This window comes from Hippichthys cyanospilos, chromosome 7, assembly GCF_059441005.1.
Source record: "Hippichthys cyanospilos isolate Australia breed blue-spotted pipefish chromosome 7, RoL_Hcya_1.0, whole genome shotgun sequence".
NCBI lineage: Eukaryota > Metazoa > Chordata > Actinopteri > Syngnathiformes > Syngnathidae > Hippichthys > Hippichthys cyanospilos.
The window spans coordinates 9,640,239-9,660,289 of record NC_142375.1 but is presented as its reverse complement, the minus strand read 5'-3'; the positions used below and the strand labels follow the sequence as shown (position 1 = coordinate 9,660,289).

General features: G+C 39.2%; 1 protein-coding gene across 1 annotated transcript; it reads left to right on the top strand.

The window, feature by feature from the left end:
• Positions 1-865: 865 nt before the first annotated feature.
• rps15a (ribosomal protein S15a) lies at positions 866-6,228 on the top strand. Its single transcript, XM_088420439.1, has 5 exons — positions 866-910; positions 1,645-1,782; positions 1,889-1,968; positions 2,121-2,206; positions 6,096-6,228. The coding sequence occupies exons 2-5, from the start codon at positions 1,650-1,652 to the stop codon at positions 6,187-6,189; spliced, it is 393 nt and encodes a 130-aa protein (XP_088276565.1). The 5' UTR covers positions 866-910; positions 1,645-1,649; the 3' UTR covers positions 6,190-6,228.
• The last annotated feature ends 13,823 nt before the right edge of the window (positions 6,229-20,051 follow it).

The window sequence follows — 20,051 nt, the reverse complement described above, 5'->3', positions numbered from 1 at the left end:
TCCTCACAAGGGTAGCAGGCTTGCTGGTGCCTAGTTAAAATTTTTGTCCAAAAATGTTCCATTAATAATACATGTGTGTGATCTTCAAATAAATAAATGCAACAAAATCAATAAGAAAACATTTAAATGAATTTTATCACTGTTATCACTGTATCCCGTGCTTCCTGTGATATACTTTAGTTTCGTTCCCTTTTTGTTAAACAAAAAATCAAACATCCATCTGTTTTCTTTTCCATGTATCCTAATGCGAGTGAGCCCGAGCCTATTTTAGTTGTTGTCAGGTCAGGTGAGAGGTACACCGTACACTTTGGATTGGTCACCAGTAAATTGCAGTGCACATACTTTGCAAGCAATAATTCATAATCACATCCACACCATCAATGACCATTATATAAATGTTTTTCGTACGTGGGAATATGTGGTAATAACATACAGAAATTATAAACTACTCACAGCAAGGTCAGAGTACAGCTTCAAACCACCAACCATAAAACTGTAAACTGGATGTGCAAATCACGATCCAACAGACCACTATAAAACAACAATAATAAAAACATTAAATTATCCAATGAATAAGTTAACAATTTAATTAACTATGTTCTCAATAGTTGGGAACTTTTTTGAGGAAACATGTTATAGAAAAAAAGCTGTAGTTATTCATCCTTACCGCTGAAGGGCGCCCGTCTGAATTTGACGTATGTATTCTTAAAAAACAAAATAAATATTCTAAAACGACAATAAATACCAGAAAATGAACAAAACAATATGAGTGTTTAACTACAAGAAGTTAGAGTAGTTTTCTGAGAACATCTGAAACAAGGATTTTGTTATACGTGAAAGACGGTTGCACATTTCCCATAACGCATTGCAACAGCAGTCGACTTCCTCTTTCCGCCATATTGCAGAACCGGTGAGAAGTCTTTGATTATTGTCACGCACAATCCAGTTTATATCTACTTAATCTTATTATCAATACTTACATGTTGATAATAAACTCGAAGTATAATTGTATGATACTCATTAAAAGTGTTTATCGTCTTCTTTCTATCACTTAACGGTATCATTTGGGCGATCTTTTCTTCAGTGCCATCCGTTCTGCTTCGGCCGAGCTGTGCTTACCTTATAGGCGGCTTGGAAATGGCGAACTATTTGCAATGAATATGTCATTTTTGCCTCGTAAAGACAGCACTTCGTGCGCCGTACGGCGAACACTTTGAAGCGCTGTACCAATTTTTGCGTGTTAGTGCCGTCGTGTAAGCTGTGCCTCCTGTACCTCATATCTACACACAGCTAGTGTAGACATGGGATTGGTGGCGGATGGTGCTCCTAATTTCTTTCCAACCTAGTGTATAAAAAGCTTGCGTTTATACGGTGGCGGGTTTGTAGTGAAAATGAAATTGCAACAGGATCTTGTTTGTTCTCATCAGTACGTATTGGTGTCGGGTCTTGCCAATGTTCAGTATGCTTGCATGTGAATCGATGTGTTAATCCCTGTATTAATTTTCTCGTAAATGCGCAAACTACATTTATCTTATGATGCATTATCATAAAGATGAACCTATCCACACAAGTCTTGGGACAAATGAGTGAAGCTGAAAGTGAATTACAGATAGACTTTAACATCTCGTATTTTGTGTTCTGTAGGCATCATGGTGCGCATGAACGTTCTCGCAGATGCTCTGAAATGCATCAACAATGCTGAGAAGCGAGGGAAACGCCAGGTCCTCATCAGGCCATGTTCCAAGGTCATTGTGCGCTTCCTAACTGTCATGATGAAACACGGTATGTGTTTAGAGCCTGTGTTGTTGTCCATGCATGATTTGACACATTTGCCACTAAAATCCTGTTAACATATGTACCCGAACTGGGATTTTCACATTTCTTCCAGGTTACATTGGTGAGTTTGAGATCATTGATGACCATAGAGCCGGGAAAATAGTCGTCAATCTCACAGGAAGGTTGAACAAGGTAAAGTTTGAAGTTTATCAAAGTAACTCAATGACTGTTGCTTTTACTCTTACTTGCTTGGGGTCAATTTAAGCTTGATGTCAATGATATTTAAACGCATTAGTAGTCTCGATATTAATTTGATTTGATATTTGTGCTTTTGTTTCTTGTAGTGTGGCGTGATCAGTCCACGATTTGATCTCCAACTAAAGGATCTGGAGAAGTGGCAGAACAACCTTTTGCCCTCAAGACAGTTTGGGTGAGAATTGCATTTGTGCCTGTGCATTACACCACTCATTAGGTGTGGCTCGATACAGTTAACAAACTGTCCTGTCCAAACTGTAGTTTTCGGGCCCAAGTTTGGAATCTTTCAAGAATTAAAAAAAAAAAAAAAATCAATGTTCTCTTTTAATTTTGCGTGTCAGCAATCATAGCATTTTGTAGTATCTTCCAGGTCTACTATTTTTTTAAAGATGTTTGAATGAAAAATTGGCTCTCATTCATTGACAAATTGTGCATAAATTTGAAAGATGCTGTGAAAGTTAGCCTCCCGAGACCCAATGTGCTCACAGAAATTATTTTTTTGGCTAGGTTTAGGATTTTTTTTTTTTTTTTTTTAAATAAACCTTAAATCAATCTGATTACCGCAGTCAATAATTCCTTTACTACCTGTACTGTTTTTTTTTTTCCCTTTAAAAAAAGCATGTTATTTGTCCCTTTTAGAAGCCTTTGAGGCGCTTGACTTTCTTGCGTGCTTCATTACCAGGTTGTGAGCACAGGAGCAGCTTGGTAGTATTGTGTGTTACCTTAAAAGTAGGAACACTTTTCAAGGCCAACTTGAGAACAGTAAAATGTCATAATGGTTTTCATTCCCTTTTTGTCATTGAATTTGAAGCTGAAATTAATCCACACTGAATTGAGCGGTAGAATGTGGACCACTTACCATCAACTACCCCTTGCATTGATGTTTTAGAAGTTGGCTGCAATGCTCTGGAAGTTGATTTTTAGTCTAGGTTTTTGTGACTGCAGCACTGGTTAGCACACGCACACAACACACACACATATTGGTGCAACAATTTTGTTAGGCTTTCCCTGGTAAATGGCAATAGTTGCATTAACTCATGAACTTATGTTTTTGTGTCCACTGTTCATGAACAAAGAAGTTAATGTATGAACACGTTTTTTTAGGGCTTTTTTTTTTTTTTTTTTTACATCATTTTGCAAACAGTCACAGCAAGTGCCAACAAGTACACACTTTTTGCTCACAAAAACCCTCAATGACTTGAGAGCGCTGCTATTGAGCTGCCACGGATTGTTTGAATTGTTTCCTCTGAAAAGCTGGTCGTGCTCTCTTTGCAGTCTGGTGTGAGGAGCAGTTGGTGGTAATGCATGTCAAATGCTATTGGCAGGGCAATGTGCAGTGATGCTCTCCTTAGCTAGAGATCCAAGAAAACAATACTGTAATGAAAATCCTTTCATTTGATGAGCAATAACAAGCGCCTGTAGCCAGTAGGACCACTCTATCTTGAGACAATCAATGGTGCTGTCAAACATGAATTCTTTTCAGGTCATTTGTCCAAAAACCATTCAATTAGTGCAAAATCTCTTTGTTTATGCTATGAGTGTTGCGTCATGGTGGTGTGCAAGTTTATACAATTCAAGAATATTGAAATAATGCTCTTGCAATGTATGAAATACAGTTGAGCAACGGCTTTAGGACTACTTCATCATTATCTGACTCATTGTCAGAAAATATTTGCTTTACGTGCCGGTGAAGTGCAGTGCTAAGTGCTGGTTAACACCGGGGTTAGCATGACTGTCAATTTTACACCATGTATCCATCCAAAGGTGTTTGACCATGTTAGTGTGCTCAATATAATCTTAATGCAACCGTTGTACTTCAGTTTTACTGAGGTGACTGGCTCAATTCTTTGAAAATTGGAAAAACGTTAAGATACTCTTTGATTTTGCATTCAGGTTCCACATCCTTGTGTGTGTACATAATGCACTTCTTTGCTGGTTTGGTAGACATTGTTCACAAAAAGGATTCTTGTTCACTCAGAGCACTCCTCTGTGCTCCAAAATTCTTCTTGCGTGTAGCACAAATGTAACATTGTGTCTCCCTGCAGCACGTGGAAAAATGGAATCTGATTTTTCGCCCTGATTATTTTCTTATCAAACATTTTATTGAAGGCATTTTTATATTGATACCAATTGTTTCTATCATGATACCTATTGATATTGAATTTTTGCAAAGCCCTGATTCCTTCAAACAAAATTTAACAAAATCAAAGCTGGGAATTAGGCAAGGCTTTTTGCTTTCATTTCATGGAGATCATTTCAAGACCACATTATTGCTGCATGTAAATGAACTATTCACATGGCTGAATTGGTATTATCACCACAAATGTTAACTTTCACATACTCAAAACAAATTTGTAGATTCCCGAATTGGCAGTAGTCTTTCTGAACAAGCACCCCTGCCAACGCATAGAGGGATTTTGATGTATTTTTTTTGGATGTACAGCACATTCAAATTGCAGATGCATCGCATACTTTATACATAATTTATATCCACATCCAAGAGACCCAGTTTGCTTTAAAAAAAAAAAAATAAGATTGAATTGGACAGTTCACACTGCTTGGCTAAGGGGATGCATGTTGCATACGTGCAAAAAAAAAAAAAAAAACGTAATTCCTGGCAATGAGCATGGAAACAATTCAGTACAAACCATGTAAATTTGTCTGTTTAAATTGTTCTCAAACTGCCTGTTAGGGATAGGTATGGAGCCCTGGTACTAAACTGTCCCAACGGCTCTAATTTGAAAAAGCGCGGTGTAAACAGCTCCCGGTGTGATCATCGATCAATGAGGGCAGGAGTTATATACTCCCGCCCCAACTTCCACTACTTAGGTTGGATTAGGTTGTCCAAGATACCAGCGCCGATCTCAGTCAATAAACACACACGCTACTTTGCGGTTTTTCACTTATCGCGGGAGGGGGCGGTCCACGAAAAATGAGGAATCACTGTATTTTGGGGTGACATGGTGGATGATTGTTTTGAACGTCTGCCTTTCAGTGAAGTTAAATTTTCTTTAGGTGTATTTGTGCATATAAATGGTTGTTTTTCTTACTTAGTGCGCCTTTCGATTTGCTCACATACAGTTAAAGATGTCCCCCGCCTACTACCCGAAGACAGAAGGAATAGGGTAAAACTGAGTAAATAAATGGTGACACTTCTTTCTTTGATCATATTACATGTGTAGTATTCTATAAAAACCTCCATTGTGGCTTATAACCCTACTGTCGTTTTTTTTGAAGTTATTTTGACATGTCGCATTGGTATTTGTGTATCGTATAGTTTTCGCTGTTGTGACTGTCCCAAACCTATCTGATTGGGAGCATACACTGCAAATTGGCTGCCTTTGAAGGCTCCAAGGAGTGAGGTTTTACTGACGGCATTTACGTTAGTTCAGCTCTGTTGCGCGGCTGTGGCTCAGACAACAGAGCGGGTTGTTCAGTAACCGAATGTTCGGCTCTTCGAATCGCGCTCTGTGTCGTCGCGTCCTCTGGTAAGACGGTTCACTTTCCTTGCCTCCAGTGGTTGCATGACCGGCCGTAGGCTGAAAAATGGCGGACACACTTCTGTCAGTAGTCAGACAGTAACGCCTGCGAGTAGTTCTACAAGGTGGCGAGAGAGGAACATAGGGATGATGTCGATGCCCAATGCATGACAGTCAGTCGGTCCAAAAGAAACACAAGCCGTCTTGAACATACTGAAAATGTGCATCTCACCTCACAGGAGCGCTTTTTGCAAACCCAGCGACACCGGTCTTGTTTCTTTCACACTAAATTGTTTTTATGGGTACAAGTGATAATGATTTGTCAAATTTTCAATGCAAATTGTTTTACGGTCGTCATTGTAGTTGCAAAACATTTTTTAAAAAGTGTTCCAATATTTTTTGTGTAAGTTTTTGAAAGAAAAAAAAAGACCAATAAGCAAACTAATTATGGCACAGGATCAAAAAGCAGTTTTGTTAAGAGGAACCATATTGATAGAATCTTACCAATTCCCCATCCCAACTGATTGTATTTGCTGTGCGGGTCAAACGGACAAATTGTGAATTGTGGCCTTTCTTTCCTTCCAGATACATTGTCCTCACCACCTCAGCTGGCATCATGGACCATGAAGAGGCCAGACGAAAACATACAGGAGGCAAAATCCTTGGATTCTTTTTCTAAAATGTAAACTGAAAATAAAATTAACCAGGGGAAAAAAAATCTTGGTCTGGTTGAATTATTTCTTTTCACTCAACATTCTTAATCGAAAAAGATTTTTCCCTAATTGGGTTGTGTGTGCATTCGCACTGTAATTTCTGAAATACTCATTTTAGTATTTTATGTGCGCCAAAAGTGAACTTTTTAGTGCTAAATCTATTTGTACTCTTATTATCAAAATGCCCTGAATTGCCAGTATCCATGCTACAAATGGCCATTTGCTAGTTTCGTGGTTGCATGGCAATACGTTTCGAAAACACCGGCCCTTGGCAGAATTGTCAATACCCCTGCAAAATTTTCTCATAAATTTGCAATATTAAACATTTTTTAAATAAATACACTCCGCCCCCACCTACCAGCTACTAGTAAACATTTATACAATGGCGCTTATCCCCCCTGATTTTATTAAAGCAATTTTCGTGAAATAAGGTAAATATCGGATGTAATGTTGGCCTCGGCGTCAGTGTGATTGAGCAGCTCTCTGGTGACAATTTTTTTTTCTTTTTCTGAAAACGCCAATTAAACCTATTAGGTACCAATTTTACCTAACATGCGCCTAAGTTGTACCTCAATTGACCTTGCTTTATAACACTCCAGTGGCTACTAAGTGCGAATTCTTGCAATATGTTGTGCTGCTTGTACGAAGCGAAAAAGTCTTCCTCTTGTAGTCCTGGGACGTTGCAGAGTGTCATCTGAGTATTTTGTCTGGTTTCCACACGCCTTGTAGTTGTCATTTGACCTCATAGTGGACTTGAACTAACGGGCTGCTAATGGAACATTGCTGTCTTGCACACCGCACCGGTCCCCAATGGCTTCACCTCACTACACACTTGCACACTTGCTGCTGCTGCTTAGGTGTTTGTTTTTTCCCCTCTAAGGACATAACGTACAAATGATCTTTAACTGCTAATCAGACCTGTTACTCGCCGTGCGGGACCCCGAGAGCGCCTAAATGCTTCCGCCATTTTTTCCCCCTCGGAAAGCAATGTCGTAGCTTTGAAGTGTTGACTCAGAGAAAGCGTGTTTATATATGTGTGTGTATATATATATATATATATATATATATATATATATATATATATATATATAAACAAAAACACGCTCTCTCTCTCTCTCTCTCTTTCTCTCTCTCTCTGTCTCTCTCTCTCTCTCTCTCTCTCTCTCTCTCTCTCTCTCTCTCTCTCTCTATATATATATATATATATATATATATATATATATATATATATATATATATATATATATATATATATATATATGCAAATTATGTTTTGTCATTCGCAACTTGAGCCTCTTTGAGGGTCAGCATTATCAGTGAAGTCGAGATCCGACGATGTATACCAAGCCTAAGTGTAAAAAAGTGGCATAATCTTGTGGTAAAACATTTCCGCTCAGGTAAATGTATAGAGGTGTCGAACTCAAGTCCTCGAGGGCCGGCATCCTGCATATTTTCCGGTTTTCTTTCCCCAACACACCTGATTCAAATGATTAGCTCATTAGCAAGCTCTGCAGGAGCTTCAAAATGATCCCAATCGTTTGATCAGGTGTTTTTAAGGGAAAAGGTTTGAAAACATGTAGGATATCGGCCCTCGAGGACTGGAGTTCGACACCTGTGGTATATATGTGGTATATATGTGTGGACTATGAGGGTGGCGTCTGGACTTTCAGCGTGACCACACGATGGCAGTAGCGACGCGTTTGACTGCGAGTGTGATTGACCGATCCCGCATCAAACTGCTCGGCAAGCATCAGGACAATGAAGAAAAATAACGTAATTGTGACAAACGTCCTAAGTGGATCTGTCTGCTGAGTGTATCTATCTGCTAAGAGTCTCTATCTATCTATCTATCTATCTATCTATCTATCTATCTATCTATCTATCTATCTATCTATCTATCTATCTATCTATCTGTCTGTCTGTCTGTCTGTCTGTCTGTCTGTCTGTCTGTCTGTCTGTCTGTCTGTCTCTGTCTGTCTGTCTGTCGACCTCTGTGTGTGTGTGTGTGTGTGTGTGCGAACAACAGAAAGAAAGGGAAAACGGTCGCACCCTACCTAACCCACTGAATCCAAACACTTAAAAAAATGTACTGTATTCCCATTTGGTGTTCCCCACCTACTACTGCTTGAAGTCAGCTGGGATATGCACTGGCAAGCCTGCTGAATGCATAATAACATATATTTTTATTTATTTAAAAAAAACAAAAGAATTTCAAAACCCGGTGTTCCATGGAAATAGGGGTAAATGGCTAAGAAAATTCTGAAAAAAAACAGGAGGTTCGAAAATGTAAAAAAAATAAAATGAAAAAAATCTGTTTATGGGCAAACTTACTAGTGCCAAACTGCAAATATGTAGTGGTCAAAACTGTAATTTTAGGCTGTAATATCAGCATTCGCCACTAGATGGTCGACATGGCTTGCTGTGCTTACACCTTGGGTTAAGGGAGTAGATCATTAATACATGTATTGAAATTCTATTGAGTGCATATATTTTGCATGTACGGTACGTGTGTCCATATTTGAAAAACAGCAGCAAGTATTAAAACGTGTGAAACCTTTCTCCTTTCTCAGTGACTAAGAAAGAAGGAACATTTTTTCACTGACTGTATACTTGACTGTAGTTTGCCTTGCATATCAACCAAGTGATTGTATCTGACAGCCTCCATATTTACGAACACCTGTGGAAAGTGAACTGATTGGTCGTGAAGCTGAATATGAGTAAACCAACTACACAGCTATGACCAGATACCATCAAGATGGAGCTTGTCATGGAGAGCTTTTGACTGGAGCGTGAAGTTAATCCAGAATGACATTCGTCAGTGGTGCTGGAACGAAGAAGAGCTCTTCTCCCAATTGTTCCCACCGAGATAGAATAATGGAAATGTTGTGTCACCTGATACCCCAGGTATCAATAAAAGCTATTTTTGTCAAGGTGAAATAAGAACAGTAACTGCTTCATGCTGATAAACTTTCTTTGCACAGTATCAATTTCGCTTGCTTCCTTTTTTCACACGCTCCCTTGGTCTGTCCGCCTAATTTAACAGCTTGATCCAGGGTGGTGGGAGGTAGATGCACGCGGGGTGCAATATGATGAATGGGATAGTTAGGAGGCAGTGAATTTATAGCTGTGAATGCAGCCATCCATCGTGGCGCGCATCCCCTCGCTGTCCTCCAGGGCGTCACGCTCCTCCGGAGTACCATCTTCGGTGACTAACCTGGGGATCCCTTCGCTGCCGCTGTGGAAGCGATGCCATGCTGCAGCTGTCCTCATTGCATGTTAAACAACGCTTAATTAGCAGGCATTGAGCACAGGCTGTTAATGTACACATAATAGAGAGAGGCCATTGGGTGCCAGCGAAACGCTGAGTATATTAATTAGGCCTCTCATTTGTTCGCCATAGATCACCTTGAACAAACAGTGCAGTCTGGCCATCTCTGTGGACGGCGTAGGCTGTTTAATTGTCCAGCCATAGGGTAAGAGGTGCTAAGTGATGACTTTTCATTGATATTGAATAAAAAATGTTGGCATATGGTAGTTCCTACTGTGGTGAGAAGTCAGGGTCAGCAAAGCTTTCTCTGCTGTCCTAAACTTGGCTGCACTGCATGGACAGTGTAAATTATGTATGTACAGATATTTTGTCCAATCGGATTTCAGAGAATTGAAATTAAATTTCGATTTGAACGTCACAAGACATGGTTTCTGACTTTCCGTCTTCTGACTGGTTGATGACAGCAAAACTTGTTACAGCCAACGTTGATTAGCAAAACACAACAATAACATATACTGCCAGGTCAATTCAAACATATTTTTCACTTATATAGCTGTCAGTGGCAGCCAATGAGTTAATCTATTCCCTGCCCAGGAAAACCTTTTTTGTAGTGAAAAATTTGACGCATAATAATCAGCATTTCTGGTTAGTGTGATGTATTTTATTCATGTTTTATATTCATAGATTGTATGATACAGTGCTAAACATTCTACACATACCAGTGAAAATTGAACATTGTCATTCTTGGCAAAACCAATATGTTAGGAGCAGTTCTTGTGTCTGACCTCATTAAACTGCTAGGTCAAAATAACTCATACTGTTTTGCTTGAACTGAACAGAATGATAACTACTGAATAATAAATGATAATGGAAACTATAAGGAAGAACATAATTCAACCCGAGACACTGGTCGATTTTGAAGAATATGTGAATATTTTCTCATATCGAGTAATGTAAATAGGTATGCAGAATTAAATCATCAATATCTTAATTCCCTACCACAAATATTCAAACAATAAATTAGTGTATGCCTAACTTTAACCAAGGGCTCTTTTTTGGTAGACAATGCGTGTGTGTGTTGCCAGTGCCAACCCTTGTGCACCGTGTTTGGTGGATCAAGGGTGTTTTCTTTCTCTTTGCACACCTGACATTTTGGTGACTGAAATTAGACCAAACATTAGACCAGCTGAAAGTGCCTGATTCACAGAGGGGATCTGTTATCCCTGAACAGCTTGACATCATCTGCAAGTGGAGATCTGGCAAATACTAAATGTACAAACACATTTTGCGCATGTCAATACCCTGCATGGACTCCAGCCATTTAGACTGTGAGCAGGAATAAGAGGAGCAGCTTCCATTGGCCGGGAAGCAAGTCAGTCATGTTTATGTTCTTAACAGCCTAAACTCCCATGTCTGACTGTGCACATCTGCGTAAATAATAACTAAAAAAACAGAAACTGAAAACTTCACCACAGTGCAGAGTTTGCCTGTGCTTTGTGCTAGAATTGTGCTGGACTGGATAATGAGGCCCTCTATGTTTTACGTGGGAGTGCTTATTTCATTTTTTTTCTTTTTCATCTTGACATCTCAAATTCTTTGTTTTGTAACTTCCCTTGTTAAGCCTAGACTTTTGTTCAAAGTTGTACAAATAATACAAAGTGACAAAGATGCACAAAACCACAGAGTTAATGTGTAATACTCAAATATCAAAATTCAGCGTAATTCTGAATGTATATCGCCACGTTCTTTTTTCCCCTCAGAAAACCGAATTCTACGACCATAAATTTCGAGGCGTAACCATAAATCAATGTTTGAACTGAAACGAGCTCGAGCAAATTCAAGCTGGTGTGGGTTGAAGCAGTCTACCAATGTTTAAATAAAACAGAAACCAACAATTAATGTAAGCCTTTGTCGGGAAGTCTTCACTACTGCGTGGAAAGGCTTTAGACTACAGTTGAAATAATGTAATCTAAAACTGAGTAGACAAACCACTGCCGTCAAACTTGTTTGCACATTATTCAGACATTTTCTGCCAACTAGGAGGAATACTGCAGGCTCAGTTTGACGTGGCTGATGCAACACAGAAGGTCATTCATTCCTACACGAGTTAGTGAAGTACTGTGTGCTAAAATAATGGATTTCTCTCCATCATTTACACGCTCGCAAGCTAATTTGCGCTATTAAAAAAAAAATCTAAAGTTCATGCCCTATTTTGATTTGCAGTGTTGGATTTGATATGAATGAATCCACCACATTTATGTTACGTTTGTCAAATGACATTATCTTTGATTATCTCTGGATTACTTTCATTGATTTTATTCAGCATTTTTTTTTTTAATTTCAGGATAGTACCTCTATTTTTATTTCTGGATTTACTTTTATCTCCTTGCATATATATATATATATATATATATATATATATATATATATATATATATATATCTATATATATATATATATATATATATATATATATATATCTATATATATATATATATATGAATTCACCAATATATAATGAATGTTAGCGCTTTATTCTGATTGCCTAACTCAGAACAAAATTGAACTCTTCAGTGTTTTCCTTGATTTTTCTTGTATTATTTTTTAATTACTTCTTAATAGAGATTAAATGAATTCATAAATAATTGTGGTTACAGTGGTGTGCACAGGCAATGAGGTAATATTAATAACAATACTGTATTATTGGAGTTGAAGCTTGAAGTTCATTTTGAGGGTTTTTTTTAATATTTTGTTAATGTTATTTAGTATGATGAGAAGCAGATGCTTTTTTTTAAACCGAAGCAATCTTCAACCGCAATTATAAACACACGAACATTATTAAATACATACTTCACTGACACCAACACACACACACACACACACACACACACACACTGACGCATCACAAAGCAAAACTAAGCTCTCATATTGGATCTCCTTCGATGATGGATATTTTAAATAAAGTGTGTTGCAGGTGTAGCATGACCCACCACCAATTGCGTTTCATCATTTGCAAACTCATCCAATCACATTTGTTTTTGTTCAGAACCTGACTGTTTGATATTGAAATTGCCTATTGGTACTTTCTGTATAATCACAAAATGCTGGCCAAACATCTTGCTCCTTTGAGGATGCAACATTAGCTAGGGTTGGTCGCCGACTGGATTGACAGCAAAACCAGCATGATGACAGAGTCTAGTTGACGGTCGGCTTTTCACATAAATATCTGCGGTTTATAGTCCAGTGTAGTTTACCCACGACAAAAGATTATTTTGGCAAAATTTTTGCTGCTGCGGCTTATATACCAGTGCGGCTTAAATTCCGAATATCTGGTACTTTGATGCAAAAGCGAGAGTTGCAATATTTTTATATGTTCAATAAAATAATCAATCAATTAAACAAAGTTAGACAGAAGAAGGAGCTAACAAAATATTGATTTTGACTAGGAGATACTCCAGTCCGGCTAAAAATACTAACAGGAGTTTTGGGTCTTTAAAGGGAGCTGTTCAATCACAAACTTTTCAATAAAATGAGCTGTTCAAAAGACTTGCTATTTTATGTTTTGTTTTTTTTTTCCTCATAATTCCTCATAAAATAACCACTGGGATTAGTGAGTCACAAATCATCTCATACTTCAAGTCAGAGGTCATTAACGCAGTGCCCGTGGGCACCAGGTAGTCCACAGTGGCTTACAAAGAAACATCTATCACAATCGAAAAGACTTGATTAGTTTTTCAACCTCATATCGCTAGTCCAAAATCTGGTAGTTCCAGATAAGCGCCTCCAGCCTTGTATAAAATATCTTTATTGGATTTAGAGTCATTTGGTCCCTGTAGGGAAATTCATTTTCACAACTGTAGCGCAGACATTGTTCACACATCATGCAACAAGTAAAGTGAACAATTAAAGTTTTGTTGAAGTTTAAAATAATAACCGGTTCACAAGCTTGCTATTCTTTTCGAGTCCAATCCTTGCTTCCGTGTTTGTGCTGCACCTGTACACTGTGTGTTTGGGAAAAGAGGGAAAGCAGGGATGGTGCAGGGGAGACCTTCATTTACTTGACTTTCGGTCAAAGATTTTTGCCGTTGTACCATGGTCACATGTAATGATTGCATTTCATTTTTTAAAAATATTCTTTGGACAAATTCAGTTCAATTCAGTTATTTGTTTTTTATTGACTACGTTCAAATTCTTAACCTCGGAAGTGTTGCACAGCCAGGGGACCACTTGTTCATTGTGCTGTAGAGATCGATGGGTGGATTGATTGATTGATTGATTGATTGATTGACGTTGATTTGACAGGTTGCATGAGATAAGCTGCTGTTGCTGCTTCTCATCTTGTTCAAAGATAAAGAATTCCCTAGCAATGTGCTCCTAATAACAAAAATCCATGTGTAAATGACCTACCCCCCAAAAAAAGATTTATAATTGCTCAAAGCAACGCAACAAGATGGTACTAGTAGCTCCACAACTGACATCAGCAAAGTTTTTTTTTGCACAAAGATGACACGGGAATGCCCTAAAGCACTTCATGCAGCTTCTAACCTTACTTTGACGTACTTTCTTCTCACCAAGTTAACGCCAAAGCATATAAGACCCGACGGCTGTAGCTTTACCACAAAAACAGTGAATTATGAGGAGAGGTTCAAATCTGTAAACAGCGTTTATTTTGGAATTACAGCAGCATGTCACTGCTAAGTTTGACTTGAAGGTTTACCATTCAACTATGTTTGAACTTTTATGTTTTGAGCGAGGCAGCGTGACCAGATACATGCCAATACAAAAAACTGCGTGGGGCTTATGTTAATACTTTTTTTCTTTGATTCAATCATGGCTGTGTATTTGCAGAAAGATCACAGCTGTATGAATGTGGCTAGTGGCGTTGAAAATGTAGGTTGGTGTGGGTTCTTGGAGATGTCTGAGGTCAGAATGTGTTGACAGCTCCCTGAGGCAGATGAAGCAAAAGATGGTGTGCCTCACAACAAAACAAATTGTATTTGTCAGTATATAACACTTTCCAATGGTTTGTTATGGGATGGAGGTGTTTGATGGAACGCTGCGCATGTTAACTCAATATTCAAATGAAATCAATGAGTGCGACGATCCCTCTGAAGCCACGTATCCCCATAAGTAAATGACCACGATAAAAGACAACGTTTAATTCAAACTCTCACCTCCCAGGTTTGATCCCTCTGTAGAGGCAATAATTACTTCACTCCGTTCGGTCGTCATCTGGCCTCATCCTTTCTAGCTTCCAGGTGCAAAGGTCAACGAAGCTGTGATCCAGACAGCTATCCCATGAAGTAGGTGCCTCCCTCTTTACTTGGCGGGCTCCATATTGATTTGATTAGTTGCTAATTAAAACTTGGCAGGCTGGGTTGGGTGAAAAGGAGATCGCTCAATTAGCAAGGTGTCAGAAAATCTAATCCTCCAACCCAACCCCTTCTCTTCTTCTGCCTTCCTGCTCCATCACACATCTCCATGCTGTTTAATGAGTAAGATGAAAGAGTAAGGAGGGGGGCTAAGCATTTGAGTAAAGACACAGAGCATTCTCCAGGAGCTAAGGCATCCAGCCCTGTAATCCTTGGACTAATCTTTGCTTAAAGATGTGGTTTGTACATTGTAAAGAAATACAGCAGCTTCCAGCATACGTTTTCTTGGGCACATTGCCTCCAGCAAGTCTTGATGCTTGCACCATTCTCCTCTTCTGGCACAACAACTGAGAAACACATGGGCTGTTGCAGCTTGAGGTGTGCCTCTGGCAACACCAGTTATGAGCTTTAACACCCTCTCTTTGTCTGTGTCAAGAAATCTCTTTTGTTGTTCTTGTTTTCTTTTCTAAGTAGAGTGGAGGAGTGGTTAAAATGCATCCAATTTCTACCGAGCAGCCCAACCAAGTACATTTCACTTTCATAATGTGTTGCTATTGACAGAGGTGTAGACCAAACTTCCTGACATCAGTTTTTCCTTAGATGTTGCTCTTCAAAAAAGTTGTATTGAAAAAAGTTTAAAAAACACATACATTGTAAAGCGTTCTCCTGTTTTTTTTTTGTTTTGTTAATGGGGACAAGAAAACTGCGCCAAGCGATTTCTGTAGGATTTACCACCTGACAGACATTGTACATATATAAATAAAGTGCATACATTGTGTTTAATAATCCCTGTTTATTTAATGTTACATTTGCAATTGAACTCTCTTTCTCTCTCTCAACGGAATTGCCTTTTGTGTCTTTTGAAACTAAAGCAACCTATCAGGCAATAAAATAAATTACTGTTTGTTGTCATGTAAGACATATTAGCTATGAGCCTTGTGTGATCTCTAAAGCCAATGCGCTGAAATGTAACAGCTTTGAGCGGAAGGAAAAGAAATGAAAATTGTGAGTTGGCAGCAGGAGGTTTATGATTTTCAGGTCTACTTATTTATTTATTTTAGCAACACTGCGTTGTCAGTATACACGTCAGCCCGGCTTTTCAATGATCTCCCTCAAAGCGTAACTGGGAAGTCCGTGTCAAAATATATTAGGACCCGTATGTGACAAATCTAGGTTGACATACACAAAGAAGGTGAAACAATATCTTCTATAAGAAGAACTTTTCAGAATTTACAGAATTCAGATCCCACCGTATGGGCTTTCTCCAGAAGAAATTTTGTATGCTGCAAATGAGAAATTCTTCCCAAACTCACGCCTACATTTACAAACTGCACCACAGCTCTCAGAAATGTCTTTAGTATCAAGACTGGCTGCCACAACCCCACTAACCCTTTGCTGCCGCTAAACCAGACAGGCCCTGCATTCATTAGTTAACGTCACGCTCTTATATAATATTTACAAGTAGTACTTAATGAGACTGCAGAGTGAAGACTGAACCGGGCCCTGGCAGCAGGGGTGCTGGCAAAGCTCAAACCTCATCAACCGTGGCTTTTGCAGCAGTCCATTTTGTCATAGGGCAGCTGGTCTAAAATGTCACTAACCTGCCGGCTGTTGGTTCTTGATGAAGTTGACAGAAGGCCTGTAGCCCTTTCCTTTAAATAAGCCTACAAAAATCCTGCCTCTGGCGCAGATGGCCAGCTGTTGTGCATATATATAAAGAAACCTTTTCCCCTGACATGCAGATCTACCCTGTCATTCATACTGATACTGACTTTCAATTATTCAAATTCAGCGTTTCCCCAAGTCTGTTCAGCACAATTTACAAATGGAAAGATCTTGTTGAGAGAAGTCGAGTGTTTGGAGGATGGGAGGCTGGTAGGTGCGTGTGTGTGTGTGTGTGTGTGTGTGTGTGTGTGTGTGTGTGGTGGTGGTGGTGGGGGGGGGGGGGGTATCAGTGTCCACAGGTGGATCCATCCACACGTTAATTGTACTTTCTGCCATCTAGTGGAAGAGATTGATGTAAACGTTCTGCTTTTTGCCACATGTTGTTGGCATACAATCAACAGTTAGTTTGCACCAATTACATTCAATTAGGTAATTTCTCGAAGCACAACTGATTTAGCACACCTGTCAATGATCACTGTTAAACTGCTAAAGAGGGTAGGACAACTGCTTCTACTGTGCTATGATTTATTATGGAGCTGAGAGTGATATGGAATTCAGAATTTTTATATCGTTCTCATTTATCAGTGTGAACTACCGTAATGAATTTATTGCATGTGCAAACCATTTTCTGCCTATTCTGTCATTACAACGTTTGTCGGTTTGTGTAGATTTGGTACTTTGACCTGTCATTGCCTCCACCCTACTGCGCATGAGCTTAAAAAAAGGAATCAGTGCCCATTTTTATCAAGCAAGATTGTTGTGCATTGATATGTCAAATACAGACATCAAGAGTATTCTAGTAATCACAGAAACGTTTGAGAGGCAACATGATCAATCAGATCCATGTTAAGCAACGTTAGAGAATCTGAGAAGTCACACAGGCTGCGAAGTGAAGGATGTGTGTGTTTGAGTGTTTGTGCATGCGTGTGTGTGTGCGTGTGTGTGTGTGCATGTGCGTCTGTGTATGTGCACAAGCGAATCAAGTGACAATGAAGAATGGGGACATGGGCAGGTCCTGGTAATGAAGGACTGATAAGTCCTTATTTCCTGGGCTTGGGTTAATTGTGCCTACAGATAAAGGGTAATAAATTGACACGGGGTAATGGCAGGAGCCTGGACTAGGACCTGTTCCACATTCATCATGACTGGCTATGTCTCCGAGCAAGAATGCAGCAGGACGGAAAGGTGAGAGAGCTTGGCAGGAGTGTGGGGAAAAAAAGAGGACGAGAGACATGAACACGGTCTTTGTTTTTCAATCAAATCAACCTTTTAATTGTTATGTTCCGCCGATTTTGGAACGGCGTTACAAAGTTTGGAATATATGTATAAAGTGCAACTATTTTCTAATAGGGAGTCACTTTTCAATCTCTGCATGTTTCTTCTCAATGGTTTTCAATCAATCATATGGAGATTTTTACAATTTGAGGACTGCTTGTCCCTATCCACAACTAGTAGGCAGCCTGTGTGTCCAGTGAGAGTCAATCATAACCAGTAAGCTGTTCTTACTGAGCAGCACTGTGAATGAGTGATTAATACATCTGCCTCAAAGGTCTGGTTGGTGGAATGAATCCCGGCCTTGCAAAAACTCGTATGAATGTGAGTGAATAACTTTTTGTCTCCTCAGTTTGTGCATTTATATAGGAATGGTGCACAGCTTTTGAATCCAAATCCCTGTGTGAAAATTGAGCACAAAGATGATGAAAAATGTCTGCTTCCTCCCAACTTACCTTTGGTTTCTGCTCTTAAATGTCACTTTGGTTGTCTGTGTTAAAGGCAAATATGCAAAAAGTGATGTGTGATAAATGTGGCTGTGAGATCAAACTCAGTGCATAAAGAAAACAATTTACTGTGCATGTTTAGTGCAGCTCAAGGTGCCGCCTCGCCTGTGTGACAGCTCGCTTCCTCACACTGAGAGATTGTGCATGTTAGAAGGCGGCGCAGTGGCTGAGGAATGATGCATCCCTGCCATTAAAGAGCAGCGAGGCCCCGACTGAGCAAGTCGATGTTGCCCCAATGCGATGATGACACTCGGTGCGACGTGACGAATGTTTAGTGTACAAACGGTAAGCACATAGGGGATGGCTGATGGTCCTTTGACTGTTTGGTGCAGGTCACGGGCAGGGTAGAGCACGGCGCGGCTAAGAAGAAAGGGCATCCCTCATGCAATCCATAGGAGAAGGGAAAAGTGTGCCCTTGAGTTATCACGTCTTGTCTCACCAGAAAACAGCACACAGAGTTATGGGATGCGCCGCCCACAATACTAATCCATCAGAATTGCTGAACTTGCCCATAAAAATCATTTAACTGACCAAGAATGTTTGGAAGTGCAAGGAAATATACGTTGCACTGTCTTATGAAATTAGTTGTTGAGTAGAAATGGAATAATATGATTCTAGGTGAAAGAAAACTTGATTCTTGAAGGCATATCGATGCTGCCGTGTGAAAAACAATACCATAATGTTCTTTTGTTTTCACAATTGTAAACTAATGGTCAGTCCCCACTTACTTGAGGGTAAATCTATCACTCGCTTGGAAACTATACTGAAAAGATTCAAGCAACTTAGTTTCTTCTTCAGTGTAGGAACCTTGTGTTGTCTCCAGAATGGAAGCATGGATATTTTGGGTGATTTATGTCCACTTATTCAATTGTCTAGTGAGTTCTTTAGTTCTTAAAAAGAGAGAGAGAGAGAGAGAGAGAGAGAGAGAGAGAGAGAGAGAGAGAGAGAGAGAGAGAGAGAGAGAGAGAGAGAGAGAGTGAGAGAGAAAACCTTATTTTATTGCAACACTCAAAGCTGTCCAATTCTAGACTTTGGTGGGATGATGAAATCACTGTTGCTGGCATTTGTTATGCAATAAAGCCTGTTCTCTTCTCTGACACTCCTAACAAGCACAGACTTTTGATGGGCACAGCTGGTGACAGCAACATGCTCATGAAATTCGAATCAATGACAGTCTAATGAACTAGCAGTTTTAAGCTAATCAACAGCATTAACAACAACCATATATACACAAACAAGATAGGCACCAGCAAGCCTGCGACCCCTGTGGGGATAAGCGGCTATCGGAAATGGATGGATGGATGAACAAATATATAATATCTGGTTATAATGAGCTACACAGTCATCAAAACGTGCAATCAAAGTGGTTGGTTACATTTTTCCAGGCTTCTGATTGGATAATAAAACTTGACTGTCGTCAAGTGATCTTTACGTGTAAAGACTCCATAGATGTTGATCCATCCTATTCCAAAATTCTAATCCAGAACCCATAATACGTATATCCTAGCCAGTAACCACTAAACCACCATTCTGCATTTTGTCAATTTAATGTACAGTTTGTACTTTCGTATCCTCTGATTCAGCCACATAGGTGTAGATGTCAAATTATTAAGTTTTTATTTTTTTTTTATTATAAAGTAAAACACATTTTATACTTGTGTGAGCATTTTCTTAATGGCTTGGTTCTTCTGATTCATTAGATTGTAGGATTTGTTTTTAATTTAAAAAAAAAAAACACCAGAAGG